The sequence below is a fragment of the Apteryx mantelli genome, chromosome 1 (genome assembly GCF_036417845.1).
Source record: "Apteryx mantelli isolate bAptMan1 chromosome 1, bAptMan1.hap1, whole genome shotgun sequence".
In the NCBI taxonomy this organism is placed as follows: Eukaryota; Metazoa; Chordata; class Aves; order Apterygiformes; family Apterygidae; genus Apteryx; species Apteryx mantelli.
In genome coordinates this window covers 221763839-221790319 of record NC_089978.1, presented here as the reverse complement: position 1 = coordinate 221790319, position 26481 = coordinate 221763839, and the positions used below count along the sequence as shown (strand labels likewise).

The window sequence follows — 26481 nt, the reverse complement described above, 5'->3', positions numbered from 1 at the left end:
GAGCAGGGCACAGGAGCAGGGGGATCTGGGGCAGGAGCAGGGCGCAGGAGCAGTTCGGCCGCTGTGTCCGGCGCGGAGCTCGGGCAGAGGCAGTGCAGCACGGAGGGCTCCGCCGGGCTCGTGCGTGCTCTGCGTCACTGCTGTGCCCGCGGCCTGGTTTCCCCCGCAAACCCTCCTGCTGCGGAGAGCGTCGCCTCGGCTGCCCGAGCGCGGGGACAAGGCTCGCCCCGGGCGTGCGGCGGGCGCGCTCTGCTCCACGCTGTGCCTCGCCGGCACACCCCTCGCTGCCCCCGACTCACCCAGCCAGCGGGGCGCGGGGTTGCACCCGGCCTCATGCAGCCGCACCGGGTCCTGGTGCCTCGCGGCTGCCCTGCAGCTCCGGGGAGGGAAGGGGACACGGGACGGTCCAGCAGCGCCCGGAGCAGGGCAGGTGCTGAGACCGCCCTGGGCGACTGCGGATGCAGCTGCAGGTGCAACTGCGGATTCAGATGCAGGCGTGGATGCAGATGCAGGTGTGGATGCAGATGCAGATCCTGATGTGGATGCAGATGCAGGTGCAACTGTGGATGCAGGTGCAGGTGTGGATGCAGATGCAGATCCTGATGTGGATGCAGATGCAGGTGCAGGTGGGGATGCAGGTGCAGGTGTGGATGCAGATGCAGATCCTGATGTGGATGCAGATGATGCAGATGCAGGACGGCGTGATCAGCTTTGACGCTCAGGAGCAGGGAGGTCGCCCTGGCCTTCCTTAGCATCTTGCACCACGCCGTAGGTTGGCTGCAAACCGCTGAGCCGTATCCCAGGGGCGTCATTCTGCTTTCCCAGCACATCCTCGGGGCTTCTGGTTTAATCTGAGCTCGCCTCCGTGCACCAGCCAGGGCTTGTCACATCATTTTCTGCTTGCTCGCCTCTGTCCCTTGCGCCCCGTTTCGCAGGGTCTTGCCAACCTCTTCCCCGTGCCCCGCGGGGGCCGCGCTGGCACCGAGCGGCTGGCTGCAGTTTTCCGGTGCGTGGTCAAGCCGAGAGCTGCCGTGGGGCAGGCGAGGGAGTCAGCGGGGGCTGCCGGTCGCTGCGCAGCAGCCACAGGCGAGCTGGCACGAGGAGCTCCTCTTCATCGGCGCCTGGCCAAGGGGCAGAGTGGCGCCGCCGGGTCCAAAAGCAGCGCCGCCGTCCACGGAGCCTCTCTGCAGGCTGGTGCGTTGAAGATGCGGGTGAAAGCGCACCAGCCGGCCTCAATTTACTGCGGACCGTCTCATCGCACGGACGTCTCGGCGCCGCATCGGCGTTGCACCCGTGCAGTCCTGCGTCCAGCGTCTCCGCAGGGAGCCTGTCCCAGCCCCGGCACGTCGCGGGGAGAGCCAGCGCGCCGGCTGCAAGGGGGGGCCTCTCTGCACCCCAAACCCCTGCACCCCGCTGCAGCTCCCCAGAGACGGGCCCTGCGCGGAGCAGGCTGCGCCTCCCCGTCCCCGAGCAGCCGGCGCCGCGGGGCACCTTGCCGAAACGCGCAGCCTCCGCGGGGCTGGTGACGAGCAACCCCCCCCCCCCGCCCCAGGGAGGGCTGCGCCGCAGCGCAGCGGTTTCTCCCCGGTTGCAATTCTTCTTTATGCACTGACCCCGCCAGTGTTTCTTCCCATCTGGCCTCTATGCACACTGAATTTCGATGGGGCGGCTCTTACGCTCGGCTCTCGTAAAAGCCGCAGCTGTCTCGCTCGCTCGCTCGCTCTGCTCCCCAGGCAGAGCTAAAGTAAATCTTAGCGCTGGCAGAAACGCAGGAGGTCCCTGCTCGTCCTGCTGGGCGCTGGGGGCAGCTTTGCTCAGCTGCGGCCCTGCTCCGGAGAGCTCCCTGCGCCGTAGCCGGCCGGCGTCCGGACCGCGGGGAGCCCCTCGGCGGGTTGGCAGTGCCACGAGGTGTCGGTGCTCGGCGGGTTTTAGCCTGCCCGGACCTCCAGCAGTGCAGATGGGGTGTTGGCGATATAGGGAGCTGTTTTCCTCCTGGAGCGGCCGCTGGGAAGGTGCCTGCCTCGACCCCTCGCTTGCGTTTGCTCCCCGTGCGGCTGACGCCACCGGAGCCACCGGGATGCTTCCAGGGAGCCTGCGGCTGCTCCGAGGCTCAGCTTGCTCCGAGCGCGACAGGTTGCGTTTCGGCGGTGCCTGGCCGGCCTCGGCAAGGCAGCAGGCCGGCGGAGGTCGGCGCGGGGGCGAAGCTCCTCCGCGCGGTGGGAAGAGCCGCGGGCTGGCGGCTCGCAGCGCGGCGTGATTAGCGCCTCGCCGCTGCTGCTTTTCATCTAGATTCGCCAGGCGCTCCCGCCGCTCCCCGGGGGCGCGGGGATCTGGTTTCTCTCATGCTTTAATCAGAGGTATTTAAACCCTACATGGTGCAGCGAAGAGAAATCAGGAGCCTGGTGTAGCCTTCCTCCATCTGAAACCAAGCGCTGGGCAGCGCGTTCGCACGTGAGGGAAGGACAAGCCGGGTTCGGCGTTTCCTGCCTCCCAGCTCCGGGCTTGTGACAGAGCCGAGAGGTGGGGACAGGGCCAAGGGATGTTGGGATGGCATCGTTGCAGGGATGGGGTGTTGGGATGGCATCGATGCAGGGATGAGGTGTTGGAATGGTGTTGTTGCAGGGACAGGGCGTTGGGATGGTGTCGTTGAAGGGACGGAACATTGGGATGGTGTCGTTGCAGGGACGGGGTGTTGGGATGGTGTCGTTGAAGGGATGGGACATTGGGATGGTGTCGTTGCAGGGACGGGGTGTTGGGATGGTGTCGTTGAAGGGATGGGACATTGGGATGGTGTCGTTGCAGGGACGGAACATTGGGATGGTGTCGTTGCAGGGACGGGGTGTTGGGATGGTGTCGTTGCAGGGATGGGACATTGGGATGGTGTCGTTGAAGGGATGGGGTGTTGGGATGGCATCATTACAGGGACGGGGCATTGGGTTGGCATCATTGTGGGGACAGGGTGTTGGGATGGTTTCGTTGCAGGGACGGGACATTGGGATGGCTTCGTTGCAGGGATGGGGCATTGGGATGGCGTCGTTGCAGGGACAGGGTGTTGGGATGGCGTTGTTGAAGGGACAGGGCGTTGAGGTGGCATCATTGCAGGGATGGGGCATTGGGATGGTGTCACTGCAGGCACGGGATGTTGGGATGGCGTCGTTGCAGGGACAGGGCATTGGGATGGCATCATTTCAGGGACAAGGCGGTGGCACGGTGGCACTGCAGGGACCTGGCATGTCTGCATGTGCCTGGAGATGGCTCCTGCCTTTGCGTTCCCCAGCCCGGAGAGCCAGCAGAGGACAGGGGATGGAGAAGCCCGATCTAAACAGCTGAGCCCAAGCGGCTGCCCGGTGTCCCACCGCTGCCCCAGGCGCGCTGGCGGGGCGCTGGAGCAAAGCAGCCTGCCACCACGGCGGCTTGAGGCCTCCTCTGAGGAAGGTGCCTAAATAGGGTGGATTAAATAAACAAAAATCCCCGGAGGAGGATTCGGCTGCCGTGACCTAAGGGAGGCGGCGGGGAGGGGGAGGGCGACGCGCACATTCGCCACCGTGCCGCGGGCTGCCGGGCTCGCTCCCGCCGGCTCTGCACGAGGAGCCGAGCACCGCGAAGGGGCAGCAGGGCTCGCTCCGACCCTCTCCAGCCGCCGGCGCGGTGTCCCGCTGCCCGGGCGTCCCCGGCGCCGCGGGGCGCTTGCATTGCTCCCTTCTCCGAGCAGCGCTGACCCCCTCGGCTGTGGCCTGCAGGAAGCGCGCGGTGCCCCCCGCGCACCCGGCACCGAGCCTTGCTGGGCGCTGACACCAGCTGATGGCCCACGGCTGATCTCAGGGCGAGCTCGGGAGGGCGTTTGGGGACGGGGTGCAGCCTCCTCCCTGGGCGCAGTGGTTTGGGGTGCAGCATCCTCCTTGGGCGCAGCAGGACGGGGTGCTGCATCCATCCCTGGGCACAGCGGTTTGGGGTGCAGCATCATCTTTGGGTGCAATGCTTTGGGGTGCAGCATCTTCCCATGGGTGCAGCAGGATGGGGTGCAACATCCTCCCTGGGTGCAGCAGTTTGGGGTGCAGCATCCTCCCTGAGTGCAATGCTTTGGGGTGCAGCATCCTCCCTGGGTGCAGCAGTTTGGGGTGCAGCCTCCTGCCTGGGCGCAGCGGTTCGGGGTGCAGCATCCGTCCCAGGTGCAGCGTTTCGGGCTCCTCTCCTTTTCTGCATCGCTGCTGCTTGCCTCGAGCAGAGCAAAGTGTGGGGAGGGGGGGGATCGCGGCACTTTTGCAAGGAGGCTCCTTGGAGAGTGATTCCCGTTGGTTTCCACGGCAACCAGATGATGGGGACATCCCCCAGCCGTCCATCGCCGGCTGTGCCACGGCGTGGCTGCTTGCACCCCGCCGGCACGGGACAGCGAGGCGGCGCGTGGCGCGGCGCCGCACTGAAGGTCGCGGGTTCGAATCCTCCCAGTGACCCTCTCGGCAGCACCCCGCGGGCACTTCAGCAGCGGCGAAGGGGCCGGCGGGGGCCCGTCCATCCTCAGCACCGCGGCAGCCAGCCCATGTGAGCCCCCCCCACCTTGTGCAATGCAGCACTTCCAGATGAGGAAATGCAACCGGGAGCCCATTCCCGCTGATGGATACGCGCCTCGGGGCCCGTTTCGCTGCCAGCTGCTGGTGCTGAGCAGCAATTTTAGAACAGGGTCAGGCCTGTATTTTTAGCCCCGGGGCTGGCGTTTGGCTCCGGCGCCTCTCGGAGCGCGCTGCCTCCCTGCGCAGCGCCTGGCCGGGCCGGCAGGACTCGAGCAGCCTCCGGCTGCGCGCTCGTGCCTTCCTCCCCCGCCCTCCTTCCCAAATACCCAGGGCGCTTTTAAAGGGTTTCTCAGCATGATCGCAGCTCTTCGAGCGTGCCAGGTCAGCAAGCTTTTAAACTCTTCTGCTAAATGCTCAAGTCCTCTAGGAACTGAGCGGAAAGTGGCTTTTTTTTCTCCCCCCCGCTGTTTTCCCCATTCTCCTTTGCTTGCGCAGTTTAGACCCTGGATTTTAATGCAAGGCAAAGCGGCCCCATGGACCCCGCGGGGGTGACACCCGGAGCCGGGCAGCGGGCGGCAGCTGGCAGGGCAGGCGGCGAGACGTCGCGGGAGCCGGGCCGTGCCGGCGGCTGGGAGCAGCGGTGCGGAGAAGCTGCTCCCGCCGGAGCCGTAACGCGAGGGTGATTTTTTAACGGCGCGGCTGGTTTTTTTCACCCCGGGTCCGGCGAGGCCGAGGGGCTCCGGGCAGGGAGCGGAGCAGAGCTCGCCGACGCGCCGAGCGCTCGCACCGGCTGCGTTTGCAAGCTTCGCCGGCGGAGCTCGCGGCAGGCGGCTGCCGAGGGTCGAAGGGACCCGCCGGAAGGGCTGAGCGCTCCGGCTGCGAAGACGAGGCGAATTATTCCGTGCCGTTAACGATACTGCTCCCTTTGGTGACCTCTCCAGCTCGTAATACGCCATCCATTACGGGGAATAGCGTCTTTATGCCTTTACGGCACCCGCGGGCGCATTGGGCGCGTAACGGAAGACACCCGGAAGGCAGCCCCGTCCTTCGTTAGCCACCGCTGGCGGTGCTTAACGACCCCGGCGGGCCCCTGCCCCGGGGCTGCAGCCGGAGCTGGCCGGGATGCTCCGGGGCTGCCCGGGAAGCCCACGCCCCGCTTCCGCACGGGGACTCAGGGGAGACCCCGACCCGCTCGGCAGGGCTCCCGGAGGGCAGGATGCCCGTGGAAAAGGCAAAAGGGGGCCCAGGAGTCCGGGCGCCGCCTGCCAGCTCCCGCTGGGCATCCCAGTCCGGACCTCAGCCGGATGCATCCGTCCCCGGGTGCATCAGTGGTGCAGGCACCCCGGGACCGAGCGCTCCGGCTCGCTCTCATGGATGCACCAGGCTCCGGCCCCCCCTGCCCTCGTGCATGGAAGCGGGGCAGCTTTCGGCATGGCCGGAGGGGGGAGTGGGATCGCGGCCGACCTTCGCGGCTGCTCCTGGAGTTTGACCCCTTCCAGAAAGGCAGCCGCCGGTACCCGGATCTCCCGGCGGGGCCACGACGCACGAGCCTGCGGGAAGCAGAGCGGCCTCAGGCCCCGCTGCGCTTCTTGTCCCTCCTTTTTCCCCCATGTTCCCGTAAGTTGAACAGCTGCAACAGGAGCGTCGGGGTAATCAATAGCAATTCACCTTTTCCCTTTATCGACGGAAGTGCCTGAGAGAAAAATGATGGGCAGCGCCAGGCCATTTATCATAAAATATTCGGTTACCGCAAAGCTCGTTATAACCTTTCTGTTTGTCCCCCCGCAGCCGCCCCCTCCGTGGCCCGATGCGCGGGGCCGGGCGGGTTTTCGGCGCTCCCCATGGATAACCTCGCCGCCCGCGCTCGCCGCGCGCAGCTGGGTAATGGCTCTGCAAAGCCCCCCTGGGACCGGAGTCCGAGCAAACGAGCCCTTGCAGGAGCGTGTTTTGTTCTGTTATTGATTGCCTTGTAGCCCACATTTTTCCTTTATCATTAGGGTTTTAATTAGAGATTTCAGCTGGTGTGTCAGCACTTTGCGAGAGCGCTGGGAGGCCGCTGCGTTCCTCCGCGCTGGAGGGGGCCGGGTGCTCTGCTGCGGGCGCAGCGGGCACCGAGCGGGCAGCGAGCCCATCTGCCCGCTCCCGGACCCCAGGAACGCCGGCTGCTCGCTCCCGGACCCCAGGAACGCCGGCTGCTCGCTCCCGGACCCCAGAAACGCCGGCTGCTCGCTCCCGGACCCCAGAAATGCCGGCTGCTCGCTCCTGGACCCCAGAAACACCAGCTGCTCACTTCCGGACCCCAGAAACGCCGTCTGCTCGCTCCCGGACCCCAGAAACGCCGGCTGCTCGCTCCCGGACCCCAGAAATGCTGGCTGCTCGCTCCCGGACCCCAGAAACGCCAGCTGCTCGCTCCCGGACCCCAGAAATGCTGGCTGCTCGCTCCCGGAGGGGGCACCACCAGCCCATCCAGGGAGCAGGGAGAGCCCGGCGCCCCGTGGGCCGGGCTGGCGCGGGGAGCCCCGTGCTGGAAACGTTACGAAGTTCAGCAAGCTCTTCCGCGCGCGCCTTGGGCTCGGCCTCGGGCCGGCGATAGCTGCCAAGAAGCGGCAAGCATCCGCCGCCAGCACGGCAGGGACGCCTTCGCCCTTCCGTGTGCCCGTGCCCTCCCAGGAACGGCTTATTCCATCTGGAGGCCGAATTCCGCCTCGCCAAGGTGTAATTCTCTCCTCTCCAATACGTTTTTCCTGCTGTAGCGGGGAGGAGTCGTTCTCCTGCTGGATGCTCGGTTGGATGGCGGAAGCCGTTGCAAAGCCTCTTGCGCGCTGCGGGAGCCCCGTCAGCACAGGGCGGCACCGTCCTCCCCAGGAGAGGGTTTGCACAGGGTTTGCATGGGATTTGGAGGACAAAGAGCAGCCGGGCGGGTTGGCGGAGGATGCCGTGTCCCTCGCGGCATGCATGGCTCCTGAATCACGGGCTCAGAGCCGTTTCCACCCTCCTCCCCCTCCGCCCGGTCCCCGGAGAGCTCTGGCTTTCCCAGGCAGTGGGAGTTTTGAGGTTTCGAGCGACTGAGCGAGAAACGACTGTGCATTGCACGCCATGGGGGAGCAGCAAAGCGTGCCGCTGTGCTCGCTGCGGCCCACCGGCCTCGCCGCAGCGGCAGAGCTTGTCCCCGCTGGCGCCGCTGCCGTCGTCGCGTCTCCCATCGCGGGAAGGAGCGAGCGAAGCCTTTTAGCGCCTTGGCGAGCTGCGGAGGCAGCGTTGCGCGGGGCTGATTTAGCCGGGTCAGCGTGGTCTGGAAGCTCCTGGGGACGGGGACCTGTCGGCTTGATTTGTACGCGGGGAAGCCGGCTGTGCTCGTGACACTGTGTAAATGGGAGTTAAAAGGGTTTGCTCTGCAGGCGGCGGCAGGACGGGGCAGGCCGGGCCGTCGGCGCGGCCGCTGGGGCCTGGTGGCGTGCCGCGTCGCTCCGTGCGGCGTCTCCGGCTGCGGCGGTGCAAGTTACGGATGGTGCAGGGGGCCGGCTGGGCCGGGGAGGAGGAGGTGAGGTGGGCAGGGGGTGGCGAAGGGCTGCTGGGAGGGCGATTCGGGTCGCTGCTGCGCGCCCCTTTGCGATGCAGGTTGCGCGCCCCTTTGCCATGTGGTCTGCGCACCCCTTTGCGATGCAGGTTTCGTGCCCCTTTGCAGTGCGGGCTGCGTGTCCCTGTGCCGTGCAGGCTGCGTGCCCTTTTGCAGTGCAGGTTGCGTGTCCCTGTGCTGTGCAGGCTGCGTGCCCTTTTGCAGTGCAGGTTGTGTGTCCCTGTGCCGTGCAGGCTGCATGCCCGTTTGCAATGCAGGCTGCGCACCCCTTTGCAATGCAGGTTTTGTGCCCCTTCGCAATGCAGGCTGCGTGCCCCTTTGCTGGGTGGGCTGCGTGCCCCTTTGCAGTGCAGGTTTTGTGCCCCTTTGCAATGCAGGTCGTGTGCCCCTGTGCCGGGTGGGCTGCGGTGCACTTCTGCAATGCAGGTTGCCTGCCCCTTTGCAATGCCGGCTTGCACACCTGCACCTCGCACCGGTGCTCTGCTCACCAAACCGATCCCTGGCGCCCATCGAGCTCAAAGGCCCCGCGCACTGTTGGCTGGAGCCCCGGGTCCACAGCCCGCATTAAAGATCCCTCCGGATAGTCCCTCCGCCTGGCGTGGGATGCAGCTAGGAGGGGCCGGGATGCTTTTCGGTCTGTAACAGGCTCGTTATCCATCTCGTTATCAGCCGGGCCTCTTCATCTCCTCCCGAGGCACCTGGGTGGGGGAGGCGGCGAGCCGCAGCTTCCAGCCACGTACTTGCACTCCTGCAGCAGGTTTTTCCTTGCATCCTCCGAGGGGCTGCGGCGCGGGAGTAAACAGGCCTGGGGAGAGGAGGCGGCGAGCCGTGAGCCGAGCCGAGCCGGCCGCCCGCCCGCTGCCTCGGGTCCAGCCCTCACCTCTTTGCACCACGCCGCTGCGGTGTTTCTCCCGCACGGGCCGCGGCTTGGTCCCTGCGCGCCCTGCAGCCCAGGGAGCGACCCGCTCCTTCCCGCGGGATCCGGAGCACCGCCGGCCCGCTCCACCCCGGCTCCATGCAGCACAGCACCGGCCACCGCCACTTTATCCCGGGCATGCTGCTTCCTGCCAAGCTGCCGAGGCTCAGGAGCAAATTGCTGCTGTCTCCCGGCGTTTCCCGGGCTGTCCGTCAGCGCGCGGCCCCGCGGGATCCGTGCGGCGCCGGCGCTCCGGCCGGGAGCGGCGCTCCGAGCCGGTCCACCCCCCCCCCGCTCGGGTGGCGCAGCCCTTTCCCGCGACGGGCTCTCTCCGTGCTGCCCGCGCACCGAGGGGAGGCGAGCGGGGCGCTCGGGTCCTCGATTAACCCGATTTGCGAGGTTGGAACTTTTTCGGGGCGATGGGGCCTCGCCAGGGAGCAGCCCGCTTGCCCGCACCATTTGGAGGCAGCGCAGTTGCTAAAGTGCTTATGCAAATGGGCCCAGCAGCAGCCCGCGCTGCAATCGTAATTGCTCGGGGTGGGGGAAAGCAGCAGATAAAACCTTCTCCCCCTTAAAAAAGAGCAGAGAAGAGAGCTTGCCGCAGTCTGCGTGTCGGGCTCGGGGAAGAAGGAAAGAAAAGACAACACAGAGAAGGTGAAATAAGTGGCGAACTCGTCCGCCGCTGCGGGACCGGGCCGGCAGTGGTGCCGGAGCTGGTGCCGGTGCCTGCTCCCAGTGGTGCTGGTGCCAGGACCAGGGCTGGGTGCTTATGGAAGTTCCGCCCCCCCCCCCAGTGCTGCCGCCGCTCCTGATGAGCCCAGGCGCCGAGCCACGCCGCCGGCAGCAAAAGCCTTGCCGTTGCAATGGGCTGCAGCCCGGCAGCAGCCTGGCAGCTCTTGCTGGGGCTTGTCCTGCAAGCGGGCAGGGAGGCTGCGACGGGAAGCCGCCGTGCCTCGGTTTCCCCGTGCGCCGCGGCGGAGCGGGCGGCCGGGCGGGCGGGATGGCAGCCACGGCGCAGAGACCGCCCCACGCGTGACGTGCAGCCGGCGGCGAGAGGCGGCGGCGGGTAGGAGGGCTGATGGATGCTGCTTAGACGCCGCTCAGCGCAACGGGCGCTTCGGCTCCTTGCTCCCGGGTATTTTTAATCTTGACAAGGACATCGGCCTGCCCGTGGCTGCACGCACCCCGCGCTGCCCGCCGGCTGGCATGCAGCTTGCCCGCCGTGCTGGCTTGTCCCCGCCGCGGCCGGCCAGGCGGCAGCTTTGCCCTATTTCTCCGCACAGCAACACTGTCCTCGTTTTCCTTTTGATTGCATGCAGCGAGCGACCCCGGCACGCCGAGGAGCGCGAGCGCGGGGGAGCGGAGCGGAGCGGGCGGCAGTGCCCTGGCCTCGGTCCTCCCGCTCCGCGGCGCTTCCCCGCGGTGCCGGTGCGGGCTCTCGCCAGCCAGCGCCGCGCGCCTGGGCGCACGGGGGACGGTGCAATGGTCTGGGCCAACTCATTAGGTCACTTTGCTCTGCCGGCGTTCCTCCTCCCGCCTGCCGGCTGCCCGGCCCGTGCGCCGCGGCTTGCTCCTCTGCTGCCCGCCGCCGTCCCCCGGCCGCGCGCCTCTCGCCAACTCCGTTACGTGATCCCTTCTGCACGGCCGAGCAGCCCCGGCCCGCGGCGCCCTGCAGCACCGGGCTCCGGCCGCTGCCGCCTGCGCAGAGCTGCTCCATGCACGGGTCGTGGGTGCTCGGGCGCGTTGGGGTCCTTCACCCCGGCACGGAGCTGGGGAAGGGACCTTCATCCCTGCAGGGAGCTGGGGAAGGGACCTTCATCCCTGCAGGGTGCTGGGGAAGGGACCTCCATCCCTGCATGGTGCTGGGGAAGGGACCTCCATCCCTGCATGGAGCTGGGGAAGGGACCTCCATCCCTGCATGGAGCTGGGGAAGGGACCTCCATCCCTGCTCGGAGCTGGGACCTCCACCCCTTGCCAGCCCCTCCAGCCCATCCCAGCGCGGTGCCGTCGGCCTGGGCAGCACCGCGGGCTGCAGGAGAGGCTGGCCGGGCTCCGGCACCGGCTAAACCAGCTCGGGGCAGCGAGCCAAGGCAGGGCTGGGGCAGGACGGGCTGAGCAGGCAGGGAGGATTCGCAGGGGACGGTTCCCAGGGCTGGCCCCGTCCCCGGGGACGCCAGGCAGCCTGGGCTGCGGCGCTGGAGCCGTGCGGGGATTTACATGGCTGGACGAGCCCGCGGCCGGCTGCTGCCGCTTCCTCCATCCGGTGCGAGCGCTCCCACAGCCTCCCCGGCACGCGCGCACGCACGCGCCACCCGCTTTGAAGTTTAGCAAAACCAACAGCTCCCGGGAGCCACGAGGGCAGATTTCTGCTCAATTAGCTCGGCTCGGAGGGAGCGCGCACGTGCTGCGCAGGGCCGCATCGGGTCTCCCTTTCGGGGGCTTTGGCTGGGAGCAGCCGGGCAGCGCCGCTGCCTCTTCCCCGCGGCCTCAGCTAAGGCCGTTTGCGCTTCGGGAATTGCCGCGCCGCTTTGATTCGATCTCTCCCGACGTTTCGCCCGTCGGACCTGCCTCCCCTTGCACAACCGCCCGCGGGGTCCCCATGCGGCAAGGGCAGGCTGAGACCCGACACAACTCGCCGCAGGGTTGGCCAGGGGGGCAGCTCTGCAGCCGGCCGAGCCTCGGGGTGGGTGGGGGCCGCATGCAAACTCCTCCTAATGCATCTCGTCTGCCGGCAGGCCGGGGGTATATTTTTAAAACACTGTCTCTAGCTGGCTGCTGACTCACCCGCCAGGTGAAGCGAGCGAGCCGGTGACTAACCCGGCACCGGCTAATTTGGGGTAGGATCACGTTCCGCTTGACAGCAGCCCCGTAGCCGTTTATTGTGCTCCGACAGGATAAACGGCTTGCGGCTTCGCGGCCGTCTTTCAGCTGGGAGCCCCGGGCTCCGCTAATCTGGGCACGTGCCGGGGCCGCAGCCCACGGCGCCCGGCGGCACGTGGCCCCGAAAACGCCTCCGCTCCGGCTGCGCCTCGTGGGGCTGCCATCTCGGAAAGGGCTCCGGGCGCCCGCGCCGTCCTCCGGCTTCGCTGCCGCCCCTTCTGCGAGGCGTGGGCTGCGGGTTGTTCGAGGGTTAACGGAAAATTGCCCCGTCCGCAAAATTCCCCGGGTCGAAAAAGGAAAAACAAGCGCTTTTTTGTTTTGGTCTGATGAATTGAGCCTTAAATGGTAGGTCCTTAAATCTCCTCCGCGTGTGCGTACCATTGCAATCCCTGGCTCCCTCTTTTGAAAGTATTAAAACCCCACCGGGTTGCGATCCAAATGCCTTTCCCAGGATGCGTTAGAGCAGGCTGCTGCCGCTGTAAACTCGCGTATCTGCAAAAACATCTGCAGCAGCGGAGCCAAAAATATCCGCAGCCATAAGAATAATTAACGTGAACCCCACGTCAGGCGCCGGAGCGAGCGGCTCGGAGCCCACGCCGTCGCAGCGGCCGCCGAGGCCTCCTCCTCTGCCGGGGGCGGGGGGACGCCCCGGGGTGGCGGGATGGGGCCGCGCGCCCGGCGGCAGCTCCTGCTGCATCCCGCGGTGCTGCTCCCGGGATGCGCGACCGGAGCGGGCCACCGGCGCCGGGTCGTTTCGGGGTGCAGGCGCAGCGGGGCGGCGTGCGGGACAGCGGCGGCCGGGGGTTTCTCAGCCGGCTGCTGTGACATTTGCTTTTTTCCCCCTTTAAGCGCATGTTTTTATTTAGTAAATATTGGCCTTTTCCAAGGCTTTGCAGCTAATTACCGAGCCGTTGCTGCCGAGGCGGCGAGGGCAAGGCGCCGTGGCGGGACGAGCCGGGCGGGCTGGGGACGGCGCCGCTCCGCAGCCTCGCTCCGCCGGCGCCCGGCGCCCGCCCGCGTGCAAAGGCGGCAGAGGAGGATCCCGCGGCAGCGAGGTTGCCATAGAAATTAGCCTTAACGAGCCCGAAGGGTTTTTCAATCGCGGGACGCCGTAGCTGCTGCGCGGCCCCGGAGGTTCGCGTGGCCACCGCGTCGCCCTGGGGCGCTGCCCGGATTAAAGCTGCGCTGGTGCGGTGCTGCGGCTCGTGCGGGACCCGTGCCGGGGCGCTCGCCCCCGCGGCCTCCCGATTCCTGTGCACTGGCCTGCGGATGCCTCGTGCCAGGGCAGGGACCGGGTGCCTCCACCGCTGGGGCGCTGCCGGCAGTGTGCCGGCCTCATGCGGAGCCCACTGCAACCCCTCGCGCTGAGCACACTGCAATCCCTCGTGCAGAGCACACTGCAACCCCTCGTGCTGAGCACACTGCAATCCCTCGTGCAGAGCACACTGCAACCCCTTGCACTGATCACACTGCAACCCCTCGTGCAGAGCACACTGCAACCCCTTGTGCTGAGCACACTGCAACCCCTCGTGCAGAGCACACTGCAACCCCTTGTGCTGAGCACACTGCAACCCCTCATGCAGAGCACACTGCAACCCCTTGCACTGATCACGCTGCAACTCCTTGCGCAGAGCCCACTGCAACCCCTTGCTCTGACCACACTGCAACCCCTCGTGCAGAGTGCACTGCAACCCCTTGCGCAGAGCCCACTGCAACCCTTGCACTGATCACACTGCAACCCCTCGTGCTGAACACACTGCAACCCCTCACACTGAGCACACTGCAGCCCCTTGCACTGATCACACTGCAACCCCTTGCTCTGACCACACTGCAACCCCTTGCGCAGAGCCCACTGCAACCCTTGCTCTGACCACACTGCAACCCCTTGTGCAGAGCGCACTGCAAGCCCACACTGAGCGCACTGCAAGCCCTCATGCCGAGTGCACTGCAACCCTTCACACAGAGCCCACTGCAACCCCTCGCGCAGAGCACACTGCAACCCTTGAGCGGGGCGCACGGCGGCCCCTCGAGCAGAGCATGCTGCAAGCCCTCACTGAGCGTGCTGCAACCCCTCCATGAGCATGCTGCAACCCCTCACTAGTCGCACTGCAGTCCCTCCGATCACACTACAACCCTTGCACTGATCACCCTGCAGCCCCTCCGCCGGATCGCACTGCAGGCCCTCGCTGAGCACACTGCAACCCTCAGCCTGATCGCACTGTAAGCCTTCCGCCTGAACTCACTGCAGGCCCTCCATCTCCTCGCATTGCAACCCCTCGCTCCAGTTACACTGCGACCCCTCCACCTCATCACACTGCAGTCCCCCGCTCAGATCACACTGCAATCCCACTCTGACCACATTGCAACCCCTCGCTGAGCACATTGCAGCCCCCCGCTGAGCGCACTGCCACCCCTCGCTGAGCACGCTGCAGCCCCTCCACCTGAGCACGCTGCAACCCCTTGCTCTGACCACGCTGCGGACCCTTTGCCCCGAGCACCCTGCGTCTTGTGTGGCCAACTCTCGCCCTGGCCAGAGCTCGCCGGCTCTCTGCCCGCTGCAGAGCCAACTTCGACCGCCTGCTCTGCCCGTGCATGCTGCCGTGCTCACGCATGCTCCCCTCAAGTCCTTTTTTATAGCAGCACAAAGATTATTTACTTCGGTATTTTAATTTAAAGCTAAAATTAAAGCTAAGTGCTTAAATAAAATCAATACGTCGCTTCAACCCAATCCCTTTCTATCTGCTGCCGTATTAAAGGTTTTAGTGGAATGTTTTTCCCCCCTGACCCGGGAGGAGGAGAGATGGAGAAGGGGAGAGGAGGAGTGAGGAAGTGCAGGGATGGAGGAAGAGCCCTGAGCAAAACCCATGTTTTGTGGTGGAGCTAAAACAAAAATCATTAGCAAACGGAGCGGTGTTTTCATTAGCAGATCAGCCGACGTGATAAAATCCAGTAATAAAGATAAAATCAGACATATGTTTTGATAGAAACGTTCCCAGATTTCACCAAAAAACCCCCCAAAGCCCTAAAAGCCCGGCTGCAAGCTCCTGCCGCGTGCGTTGCCGTCCCCGTGCGATGATGCCTGGGCAGACGGCGCCGGCCAGAGCGGCTTTGCCGGGCGCGGGACGGCGGGACGGGCGGCCTCGCCGTCCTCGCTGCCGGAGGTGGCACCTTGGGAACCCCCTGCCCTCGCCACTGGAGGTGGCACCTTGGGGACCCCCTGTTCTCACTGCCGGAGGTGGCACCTCAGGGACCTTGCTGTCCTCACTGCTGGAGGTGGCACCTCGGGGACCCCCTGTTCCCGCCGCCGGAGGCGGCCCCTGGGGGGACCCCTGCCCGACGCCGACCCTTCGCCACGCGGCGCGGGCAGCCGGGGCTGGGGACAGGGGCGCTCCCTGTCCCCCTGCCCAACCGTCTTGCAGCGCACGCAGCCTCCCCTGAAACACGCTCCGGAGTGATTCATTCATGTATTTATCCTCCCTCCCTCCCTCCCGCTCGCGCGCTCGCCGTTTTGCTCGTGCGCGCTCTCTCGCTTGTTTAATGGCGAATTAATATTTTACAGCGGGGGAACCGATAAATCAAGGTGTTAACAGCTGCCGCGGCTGCGCCGCCTGGGGAAGCAGCCCCTGCCCTTCCCGGGGGGCAGCCGCCCCGCGCACCCCTTGCCCGTGGCTGCCGTCCGCGGCGCGCGGCCCCGGGGGAAGCGCGGGTGGCGGGTGCACGGCGCAGCATGGCATGGCACAGCACGGCATGGCACGGCGCAGCGTGGTACAGTGCAGAACGGCAAGGCATTGTTCAGCATGGCATGATACGGTGCAGCACGGCAAGGCATCGTTCAGCCTGGCGTGGCACGGTGCAGCACGGCATAGCACGTAGGACACAGCATGGCATGGCATGGCACAGCGCAGCACAACACGGCACAGTGCTGCACGGCATGGCGCGGCACGGTGCAGCGTGCCTTGGCACGGTGCAGCATGACATGGTGCAGCACGGCACAGCACAGTGCAGCACGGCATGACACAGTGCAGCATGCCATGGCATGGTGCAGCACGGCATGGTGCAGCACAGCATGGCACGGTGCCGAACGGCACGGCATGGCACAGTGCAGCGCGGCATGGCAGGGTGCAGCACGGCATGGCACAGTCCAGCATGGCATGACATGGTGCAGCACGGCATGGCACGGTGCAGCACGGCATGGCACGGTGCAGCACGGCATGGCACGGCACGGCATGGCACGGCACGGTGCAGCACGGTATGGCACGGTGCAGCACGGCATGGCACGGTGCAGAATGGCACAGCGCAGCGTGGCACTGCACGGCCCAGCTCCCCCTCGCTGGCGGGGGCTCCCAGCAGCTCCCTGCTGCATCCTGCCCTTCCCGCAGGATGTCCCTGCCTGCTGCCACCACCGCCGCCGCCGGGAGCCTGCCGCCACCGCTGCCTGGCGGCCCCGGCTGAGCCGGCAGCACCCGCACCCGAGACCTGCCCTGCGCCGGCACCCGCACCCGCCGCCGGGGTGCACGGGGTGCGCGGGTCCCGCCGCGGTGCACGGGGGTCCCGAACGCGCGCAGGCTTGTGCACAGCCCCCGCCACCCCACTGCCAGCTCCAGTGCAAGCAGCGCGCGGCGGGTCCGGGGCACCTGGGGGGGGGGGGCACCGAGGGGGGGGGCGGCGCGGGCTCCCCCTCGCCCGGCGCCCCTCGGATTCGGGGAGAGGTCAGCACAGCGCCCGAGTGCTTCGCCGCCTCCTGCTCCCGTCGCAGCCTCCCTTCTCCTTCCATTTTCCTCCCTGACCTCCCCCCCCCCGTCCCCCCCTCCCCCGCTGTGATTTTTGGAGGCTTTTTAGTGCTGGGAAGACAAAAAAAGCAGCAACAAAAATCCTTTCAGGCTCCGCTTTGCTTTGCGGGGGGGGGGGACTCTGCCGAGGTCCTTCCCCTCCGCTCGCTCGGGGCAGCCAGTCAATTTAACCCTTTGGGGACATTGCGTTAAAAAAATTTTAACAATATTTATTAAAATACAAAAATACACTTGTTTTTCAGAGTACAGTCAGATTGTTCTGGAGTTTATATATAGAGATATAGATATATATATATATAACTTTGCTTTTCCTTCCCTCCATCCCCCCGCCAGCTTTTTTTCTTTTTTTTTTGCTTTTTGTTTTTTTAGATCTGACACCCTCGAATAATTTCTTTAAAGCTAAAATAAGAAATGAAAGTAGTCGCGGGGTGGGGGCGGCCCCCGCACGGAGCCCCGCGCCCGCTGTCCGGCCGCGCGAGACGCCCCCGCGCGCGCGCGATCCGGCTGCGCCCCCCCCGCCGCCCCCCCAAAATCCGCGGCGAGGCGCCCATCCCGCCCGGCGTTTCCCACGGCCCCCCCCGGCGTTTCCCGCGGCCTCGCCGGCACCGGCTGCGGGAACAGGCTCCCCGCGTCGCCCCACCACCGCCACCCCGCCGCCTTGCGCCTTGGTTTTATTTTTTGGGGGGGGGGGGGGAAATATTAAAAAAAAAAAAAAGGGAAAAAAGGAAGAAAAAAGCGTAGCGTGGTGTTGGCCGTGGTCTACAATCCTACGTCAGGGCCCCCGGAGCTCGGAGCCGGGGGGCCGCGGGGGCCGGCGGTGCCGCGCCGCCTCCTCGCCCAGCCCGGCTCGCCCCCGGCCCGCCGCGAGGCGCCCGCCGAAGCCGGGACGCGCGGGCACGCGCGCCGCCCCGCGTGCCCAATGTTTGCAATCCTCCCCTTGCTTTTGCTTTTCTTTTTTTTTTTGCTTTAATACATTTTCGGTTTTCTTCCCCCTGCCCGCAACCTGCGCCCTCCCCCCCTCCGTCCTTCCCCCCCCCCAAAAAAAATTTTTTTTCTCTTTATTGCATTTGGAACGTTTTGGCACAGTACAAATTCTTGGACCGCTTTCTCGTCCTGCTTTTTGCTCGGTTTTTAAGGAAGATCAATTGGTAAATACGGCCGTTGGCTCCAAGAAAAGGACGGCTCTGTATAAATGGGTTGGTTTGACTGCGTCCTACGGAGCATCCGCTAAAAATGGACCCTTTCTCCCACCCGCTCCGCTCCTTTTTCTGTGCTCTCAGCCTCATTCCGGAAAGCCACTATGGCATCTCTCTGTCTCTCTCTGTCTCTCCCTCTCTCTCGCTCCTTGTTATGGGGTTCGCTTGCCCTTTTTCTTTTTTTTTCTTTTTTTTAAGATTTTAATTTTGTTTCCCCCTTTTTAAATAGAACTTACAAGTTAGAAAATAGTTTCTTTTTTTTTTAAATTTTAATATAATCTGCTTCTCTTATCAGCCCATAGATTTAATATATAAGCATATACAAGAAAAAAGTCTCTCCCCCGCTCTGTACAAAAGTTGCTGTCTGTTTTTTCTTTTTTTTTTTTTTGTTCTGTTTTTGTGCATTCTATTGCATTTATAATCTCTGAAAAAAAAGTCATATTTGAGTTTCCTGTACTTTCTCCTTGGTGTGGGTCTGAATTATATAGGGTTCAGAGAGGGTGGTTACGGGGGGGTGCAGAGAGTTCCCCAAGTTGTTCTCTGTCCAGTGGGCCCCGTGTGCCGGTTTGTAGGTGTTGTAGTTAATATGGTCATGAATTGTGGGCAACACAACTGCCCCCTCACCTGATACGCTGGTCGGAGCCGCGGTGGCGGCGGCGGCGGCGGCGGCGGCGGGGATGTCCTCGTCCACCTGGATGATTTCGACCGTCCGGGCGGCCGTCACGGTGCTGCGCTGCTGGTGCCGCTTGCGGAGCTTGTAGAAGACGATCAGCATGGCCGCGGCCAGCAGCGTCACCGCCACGAAGCAGCCGATGATGATCTTGGTGGTCTTCATCACCTCGTCGAGGCTGGTCTGCATCTTGTCGTTGGAGTCGGCCGCGGTGGGCACCGCCACCTGCTTGGGCGTCCGCGTGGTCTGGATCAGCACGGTGGTGGTGGTGGTGTACGCCGGCTGGTAGCCCGTCGACGTCGTGGGCACGGGCTTGGTGAACTTGGGGGAGATGTCCTCCGGGGAGATCTCCGTGGTCTCCACCGTGACGGTGGTGAAGAAGCTGTAGTTGGAGGTGTTGAGCTCGGCCGTGCTCACGTTGAGGTAGGCCGAGGCGTTGGAGTTCCCCGCCACGTTCGTCACCATGCACGTGTAAACCCCGGTGTCCGTCAGCAACACGTGGGAGAAGTTCAAGGTGCCGTCGTTGAGGACGGAGATCCGCGGGTGGCTGGACGCGTGGCTCAGGACCGTCCCGTTAGGCAGCAACCACCTAACGGAAGACATGGAAGGAGTCCGGCACTTGAGCTCAGCCACCCGCCCTTCGGAGATGTTGAGGTCCATTGGGGCGTCCATGATAAAGGGCGCAGAGCACTGGAAGGAGGTCTGGTCCACCTCCACCAGGAACTTCCCTCGCATGTGCAGAGGGGCATGGCAGCGCCCGCAGCAGGTGGAGTTGGTGGGGATATACTCCCGCAGCCACCACGACAGCCAGAGGATGTCGCAGTCGCAATCCCAAGGGTTGTGGTGCAGATGCAGCTCCACCAGGTACCGCAGCGGGGCAAAGAGGTCGTGGGGCAGGGAGGAGAGGTTGTTGTGGGCCAGGTTGAGCTCCACCAGTGCGGTGAGGTCGTCGAAGGCGTTTCGCTCGATCAGGCTGATCTGCGAGTTCATAATCCAGAGCTTTTTGAGAGACTTTAACCCATGGAAAGAGCCCGGTTTGATCTCGGGGAAATTATTTCCCGACATCTCCAGTTCCTCCAGCCCCACCAAGGGCGTGAGGTTCGGCATGTCTTTAATGTTACACATCCCCAGATTAAGGTATTTCAGGTTGTATAATCCCTCGAAAGCCCCCTCGGAAATGTACTCCAGTTTCTTGAGTTCGCCCAGGTCCAGGCGCATGAGGGAGGGCACCCGGTTGAAGGCGTACGAGGGGATGCTCTCGATGGGGTTGTTCCTCAGCCACAGCTCCCGCAGCTTGGACAGGTACTCGAAGGCCCCGCTGGGGATGACCGTCAGCCAGTTGTCAAACAACTCCAGGGTGTTGAGGCTGGCCAGCCCGTTGAAAGCCCCTACCTCGATCTGGCGGATGGAGTTCCTGCCCAGCTGTAGGACTTCCAGGTGGTGCAGATGGCGGAAGGTGTCCGCCTGGATCAGCTGGATGTTGTTCTCCATGAGGTTGAGGTACCGGGTGTTGGAGGGGATCCCCTGGGGGACCTCGGACAGGCCACGGCGCGTGCAGACCACTTTGCTGAACTGGTTACTGCACGAGCAGACCGAGGGGCAGCTTTGGGGTCCGGGCGAGGCGGCCGCTGCGCACAGGATCCACGCGTGTACCGTGAGGTAGACAAAAAGGGCAGCTTTCCAGGCGTGGTGCACAGTTACCTGCCACAAGAGCTTCATGATGTGGCACGTTCATAATTCACCATCGTCTGGGATTTGGCGTGAAAAGGAGAACTGGCGCGGCCCCCCCCTTCTCCCGGCTCGCACAAGCTGCTCTCGCCGCGTCCCGGCTTCCCGCAGGGGGGTCGGGGCTGGGGGCGGGCGGGAGCGGGGCCGGGGGGTCCAGAATGGGGACGGCAGGAGGGACGGGGGACGAGGGGGGACAGAGGGGGCAGGGGGGAAAAATTAAATTAAATTAAATTAAAAAAAAAAAAACAAAAAACAAACGGGGGGGGGGGGGGAAGGAAGGAGAAGCCCTCCCTCCCGGCCGAGCCGCCGCTGTGAGCGGTACCTACCTGGGGAGAAGGGGCTCGATGCCGCGGTGCCGGGCTCACGGCGGGGCCGCCGGCCAGCCGCCCATCCCCTCCCCGGGCCGGCCGCGCCGAACAAAGGGGAAGCAGGGAAAGAAAACCGGGAAAAGGAAAGGGGGGGGGGGAGAGGAAGGGAAAGGGGAGGGAAGGGAAGGGAAGGGGGGGGGGACCGCAAAAGACAAAATGGCTCCTCGCGGCTGCGGAGCGGGGCGCGGGGGGGGGTCGGGGCCGGGCTACGCGGGGGCGCGGCTGCCCCCCGCCGCGGCGAACCCCGCCGCCGCCGCCGCCGCCGCCCGCGCCTCGCACCTCTGCCCTTGGCCGCCGGCCGCGGCGGGCGGCTGCCCGAGCCGCCGCTCCATCGCGGGCGGGCGAGCGCCGCCCTCCCCTCCGCTCCGCTCCGCTCCGCTCCGCTCCGTTCCCCACCCCCTGCGGGAGCCCGGACGCGGGCGGGCGGCCGGAGCAGGGGGGTGGGGGAAAAAGAAAGAAAGAAAGAAAGAGAAAAAAAAGAAAAAAAAGGAAGGAGGGGGGATAAGCCAAAAAAAAAAAAAAAAAAAAGGAAGGAAGGACGGGGGGGAAAAAAATAAATAAGCGCCGCCGCCGCCGCGGGGGGGGTCTCCTCGCCGCGGGGCCGCCCCCGCCGTGCCGCTGTGCCCGCCGCGGTCACGCCGGGGCTGCAGCGCGGCGCCCCGCTCCCCCGGGGCAGCCCGCCGGGGCGCCCCGCCGCCCGGCCCCGCGGCCGCTGCTGCTGCTGCTGCTGCTGCTGGTGCCGCTGCTGCCGGTGGCGACGGCGGCCCCGGCGCTAGCGGCGACCCCCGCGCTGCCGCGGCCCCGGCCCGCTCCCCTCCGGCACGGCGGTGGCGGCGGCGGCGGCGGTGGGCGCTCGCCTGGCGTCGCCTTCAGTGGGGCCCGCGGAGCGCTGCGGCGAGCGGCGGAGCGGCGGCGGCGGTGGTGGTGGCAGCGGCAGCGGCGGCGGCGGCAGCGGCGGGGCCCCGCAGCATCGTCCCCCCCTAGCAGGCTGGCCGGGCCCCCGGTGCCCCGGCGGCGCGGCGGCCGCTGGCCGAGCTGTGGCAGGCGGCAGCCGCGCAGGCGGCTCTCTCATCCTTTTGTCCTTCAGTGGGAGCGCGGATGTATTGCTGACGCATCGTGTTCGGAGCCGAACATGAGCGTGATGCTGAGCACCTCCGTTATGAGCAGAGCCTCCCCCTCCGCCGCCTCCCCTCCGGGGGTTAACGCCGGGCTCTTCCAGGCAGCTGCGCCGCGATTTGCTTGGATAAGCGCTCCCTCTCGCTCCCCGTCCCCCGGGAAGGCGAGGGAAGGCGAGGGAAGCGGAGCGAGCCACCGAAGGGGCCGCCGGCCCCGGCTCACCGGCCGGCGATGCCGCGCCAGCAGCTATTTTTGGTCCGCGCCACTCTGAGGAAGATGCGGGCTGGCAGCGGGACGGGCCGCGCGGGGCACCGCAGGTCGCCAGCCCCTTCCTCCTCCTCCTCCTCCTCCTCCTCCCTGGTGTCCCCCCGCTGCACTGCCCTGGCCCCGCTCGCGGCCCCCTCCGCTCCCATGGGGCAAAGGCTGGTCCACCTTGGCACCCATCGGACGCGGTGGCACGTCGGCACGGCTGAGGCCCCGGTGGCTCCCCCGGGGGGGCTCGGGGCAGGGGCGGCCACCCCCTCCCCAAGGGGGGGCCACGCGCTTTGCCCTCCCCAGCCCCGACCCTGCGGCCGAGAGGAGGGGAGAGCCTTCATCGCGTGGAGCTCCCCACCGGGACAGGGGCCGGGACGGACAGACGGACAGAGGCGGCACGGTGGAAACGGAGCGGCTCAGCAGCTGTAAGGTGACGGGGGGGCACGCTTGGCTCGGCAGGGACCCCGGGCACGGCGCCGGGCTGACTGCCCCTTCCCGCCCACGTGCTCCTTCCCGCACGGCGCAGGTGACGCCGGACCCCCGCCATGCGGCGTACGGGGCTGCGGCAGCCGCCAGGCTCGTGGCTCACAGGGCTGAGACCTGACACAAGCCGAGACACTGATGGAGAGGCCGGGGGCCCGGCCCGCCTCGGCGTGCAGGCGGGTGGGAGGTGCAGGGTCTCGGCTCTGCCCCGCACTGGGGCTGGACGCGGGAGCCGGCGTGGAGCGGCTCGGTGCCGCTTTGCCCCTCCGCGGCCGAGCCCGTCGCGGGCCGCGGCGCATGCAGGAGCTGGGTCTGGCATGCCGGCGTGCTGGTGCCTGCCGCGGCCGGGGGGGCCGTGCCCCGGCTCCCCGCGTGGCAGCGGCGCTCCAGACTTTCCCACACTCTCTATTTTAAACCCCTGCTTCGGTTGCTTGCAGCTTCCCTAAATTTTGAACCGCTCCTGCTGGAATATCCCGAGCCAGGTCTGTCCTGGGGCTGCGGCGCAGGCTAAGTTTCAGCTAGCTTTTTAATTAAAAAAGAGGGAGAACGGGAAGGAGGAGAGTGTTGAGGGGGAATTGGTGGTTTCCCTGGGCTGGGAAGTGCTCAGCGCTTTCCTCCACGGAGCTGTTGCCGGCTGGGGAGAACGGGCTGCTGCTGTTCCAGGGAAAAGCTCCCGGGATCTGGCCAAGCGCACGGGCTGCTGGAAAAGAGCCCTCTGGAGCCACGCGGCGGGGATGTGCAGGCCTTCAGCAGCGCGCCGGGGGCGGATCCTGCCCGCAGGAGCAGGGGGGGGGCCCAGTGCCGAGCAGGATGCATCCCTGCGGGCCCGACGGGGCTCCCTGGGCTTCCCGGGCCGGGAAACGGCCTCAGAGCCGGGGGAGCTGCCGAGGCGGCAGGAAGGGGTCGGAGCTGCGCTTCGGGCACACGGGGCTGCGGTGGGGGGGGAAAAGGCAGGGTGCTGCGGAGGGCGGAGGCGGTGAAACCCCCCAGCTCGGTTCCCGAAGAGGGAAAATACTCCCCCCCCCAGCCCCCAAAATCCTATGTGGATTCTCCGGTGTCTAATAGAAGTCCGGCCTGCGGCTCAGCCTCTGCGTGCCGGGGATGCAGCGCTGCTTTGCCAGCCGCCCGTTTGCTGCGCAGGGTGCGGAGACCCGGTGGCTCTGAGCTGGGACCCCGCCGGCAGATCGGATCCAAATGTGCCGGTGGGGTCGGAGGCCCGGGGGCGGCAGGCGGGCGCCTCGCTTCGGCAGCGGGCAGAGGGCCAGGACCAGCCTTCGGTTCCTCATCCGGGCTATCCGAACTCCAAGTGCAGCTTTTGGGGTTTTTTTTTTTCCTTTTTTGTGTGGGAAGGGTCCCTGGGCCGGTCACCGCTGAGACCTTGCCGCGACAGCAGCCGGCGACACCCCGAGGCGCTCTCCCTGTCCTTGCTCCCCGCTTACCGGCATCCCCTGGAATTAGGGATTTATTTTCCCTCCCGACTTCTCTTCCTCTGTCAAACGCATCCGGGGCCCCGCGAGCCAGGTCTGCTGCAGGCGCTGGGGCCGCGTGTCCCGGGGAGCCACTGTCCCCGCTGCAGCCAGCATCTTCCACCGCCCGCATTCCCGCTGGCCGGCTCTGCCGGAGAGCAGAGCTCACGTCCCGTCCCCGCAGCGGGAAGCGCAGGCCGTCGAAGCGCCGCGCGGTAACGACGCCAGGATCGTGCCGAGAGCCGGTTCGTTCCCTGCCTGCCGCGGACGCTGCTGCCCGGGGATGGAGCGGGAGACGGGGGCAGCCGTGCCGGCGGAGCCTCTCCCTGGGAATGGGCTTTCCCGGGGGGTGCCAGGGCACCGGGTCCCACAGTGCTGGCGGTGGGAAGGGCTCCCCGGAGCGGGGCGATCGGGTGCCCGGCAGTGCCGGAGGGGCCGGAGCCTCATCCAGCCCCGCTCAACACCTGCAGCCCCCGGACCAGGCGAGCGGCGCACGTGCCTTGCAGGTGCTTTGCCGGCAGCCCGAGTGTTTGAAGGGAAGAGGGATGATGCGAGGCTTTTTTAAGCAGCAGGGAAAGGTTACGAAACAATTGATGAGATACGGGATGGGAAAACAGATCTGTGTCCTGGGAACGTCGATGGAGCCAAACACAATTAACAAAGCGGAAGGCTACAGTGGCGTAATTAAATTATCGCAACGTGGCACCTGTAAAGCAGCGTAAGGGCCCATCCATCTCCTGCTCTGCGTCAGCCTCTCCGTCCCAAATCTCCCCTCTGCCTTCCCGGGAGCTGGCGGAGGGTGGGAGCAAGCCCCTGCTGTTGCAAAGGAGGCAGCTCCCGCGCTGGCAGCAAGGAAACGCCGGGAGCGTCCGGTGGCATGTCCCGGCACGGCGGCCGTCCCCGTGCACGCGCCCACGCCGGGGCTCGCCTTCCCCAGCGGCCGCCCCGGGGCCGAGCGCTCGCCCCACGGCTCTGGTAGCCCGTCGGGAGCTGGACGGCGCTGCAGGAAGACGAGCGATGCTCCGCTCGTCCCGGGAGCGGCCGGCGGGCGAGCCGTGCGCCCGGCGGGGATGCGGCACCCCGGATCAGCCGCCTTTCCCGGCCGCCTGGCCCCCGGCCCCGTTGCAGCTCTCCGCGCACCGCATGGCCCCGGCGGCCCGGCCGCCCCTGCCAGCGCTCCGTGCGTGCCGCTGCCGGTGCCAGGCAGGCTAATTCAATTAGCAACCCGCCGCGGCTCATCCCCCAGCGAGGGATTGATTGCAGAAGGATGCAGTGACCAGAGTGCCCGTGCTCCAGGGGCTGACGGGCGCTGAATGACTGAGCGGGAGCTTTGGGAGTCTCCCAAGGTTCTTAGTATCCAGAGACAATATTCACCAGGGTCTCCCTGGCTAGAGCGGGGCAGGCGGCAGCTCGGCTTCTGCTCCTGGGCAGGAGCGCGGTGCTCCGGCTCCCTGTCACCCGCTTGCAGTGAGTCGCTGGCTCCATGTGCAGGGCCGCGGCTGCTCTCCGCAGGTGCTTCCCCACGAATTCCTGCCCGCATGTTTGAACGGCCGCTCCGGCGCCGGCACCCCGGAGCTGGGGCAGGCGTTGCATGCGCTGGTGTGCGCCCCGGCTCTGCCAGCACCCCGGGATCACGGGTGCTGCTATCGGACACAGCCACGCTTGGGCTTGTGCAGGAATCTGCTTTGGAAAAGTGACGCTCGCAGGGATGCACAGAGACGGGTTTGGAAAAGGGGCTGCTGCGAGGAGTGTGCAGCATCCGGGTTTGGAAAAGGGGCTGCTGCGAGGAGTGTGCAGCGTCCAGGTTTGGAAAAGGGGCTGCTGCGAGGAGTGTGCAGCGTCCAGGTTTGGAAAAGGGGCTGCTGCGAGGAGTGTGCAGCGTCCAGGTTTGGAAAAGGGGCTGCTGCGAGGAGTGTGCAGCGTCCAGGTTTGGAAAAGGGGCTGCTGCGAGGAGTGTGCAGCGTCCGGGTTTGGAAAAGGGGCTGCTGCGAGGAGTGTGCAGCGTCCGGGGTTGGAGAGGGGCCGGGGCAGGGGCGAGCGGTGCCGGCCTGGCTGCACCCCGCGTCCCGCTGCCGTTCTGCCCAGCTGCCGCTAGATGGAAATGCAGCCTCGTGGCAGCGGCGGCGGGAGAGCACCGCTGCGGCGCTGCAGGCTGTGCATGCGGCCTGGGGCACGTGGCGGCCGCGGGGGCTGCGGGGCCTGAACCCCGGCTCCGGGCTCCTTGTGCACCCGATTCAAGCACCAGGTTGGAGCCGGGCTCCCGGCTCGCTGCCCTCCCGTCCCATCCCGCCGTGCCGCGCGGGGCCACGTTCGCTTGCTCCGCGATTGCGGGCTCTTGCATCCCCCTCCCAAGAGCCGGGAAATCCCAAGTGGGAATTGCAGCCAGGGCCACCGTCTCCATGCTGTGGGTGGTTCCCTGCGGCGGCCCGACTCCAGCCGCTGCCCCGTCCCTCGGCCGCTCTCCCAGCCCGGCTCCATCGCGGGGGCACCGCGCAGCAGAGGGAAAACCCGGGGCCGAGTCTGGCTGG

The 26481-nt window shown here is 66.2% G+C and overlaps 2 protein-coding genes across 2 annotated transcripts in view; one reads left to right on the top strand and one right to left on the bottom strand.

Moving 5' to 3' along the window:
- SND1 (staphylococcal nuclease and tudor domain containing 1) overlaps positions 1–26481 on the top strand; it is a 149475-nt gene that overhangs the window by 108195 nt on the left and 14799 nt on the right. The window lies entirely within an intron of this gene.
- LRRC4 (leucine rich repeat containing 4) lies at positions 17729–20385 on the bottom strand. Its single transcript, XM_013946465.2, has one exon. The coding sequence runs from the start codon at positions 20254–20256 to the stop codon at positions 18304–18306; it is 1953 nt and encodes a 650-aa protein (XP_013801919.2). The 5' UTR covers positions 20257–20385; the 3' UTR covers positions 17729–18303.

Bases quoted from the DNA above. Each gene is read 5' to 3' on its own strand.
- LRRC4 (XM_013946465.2), bottom strand. From the start codon at position 20,256: ATGAAGCTCTTGTGGCAGGTAACTGTGCACCACGCCTGGAAAGCTGCC.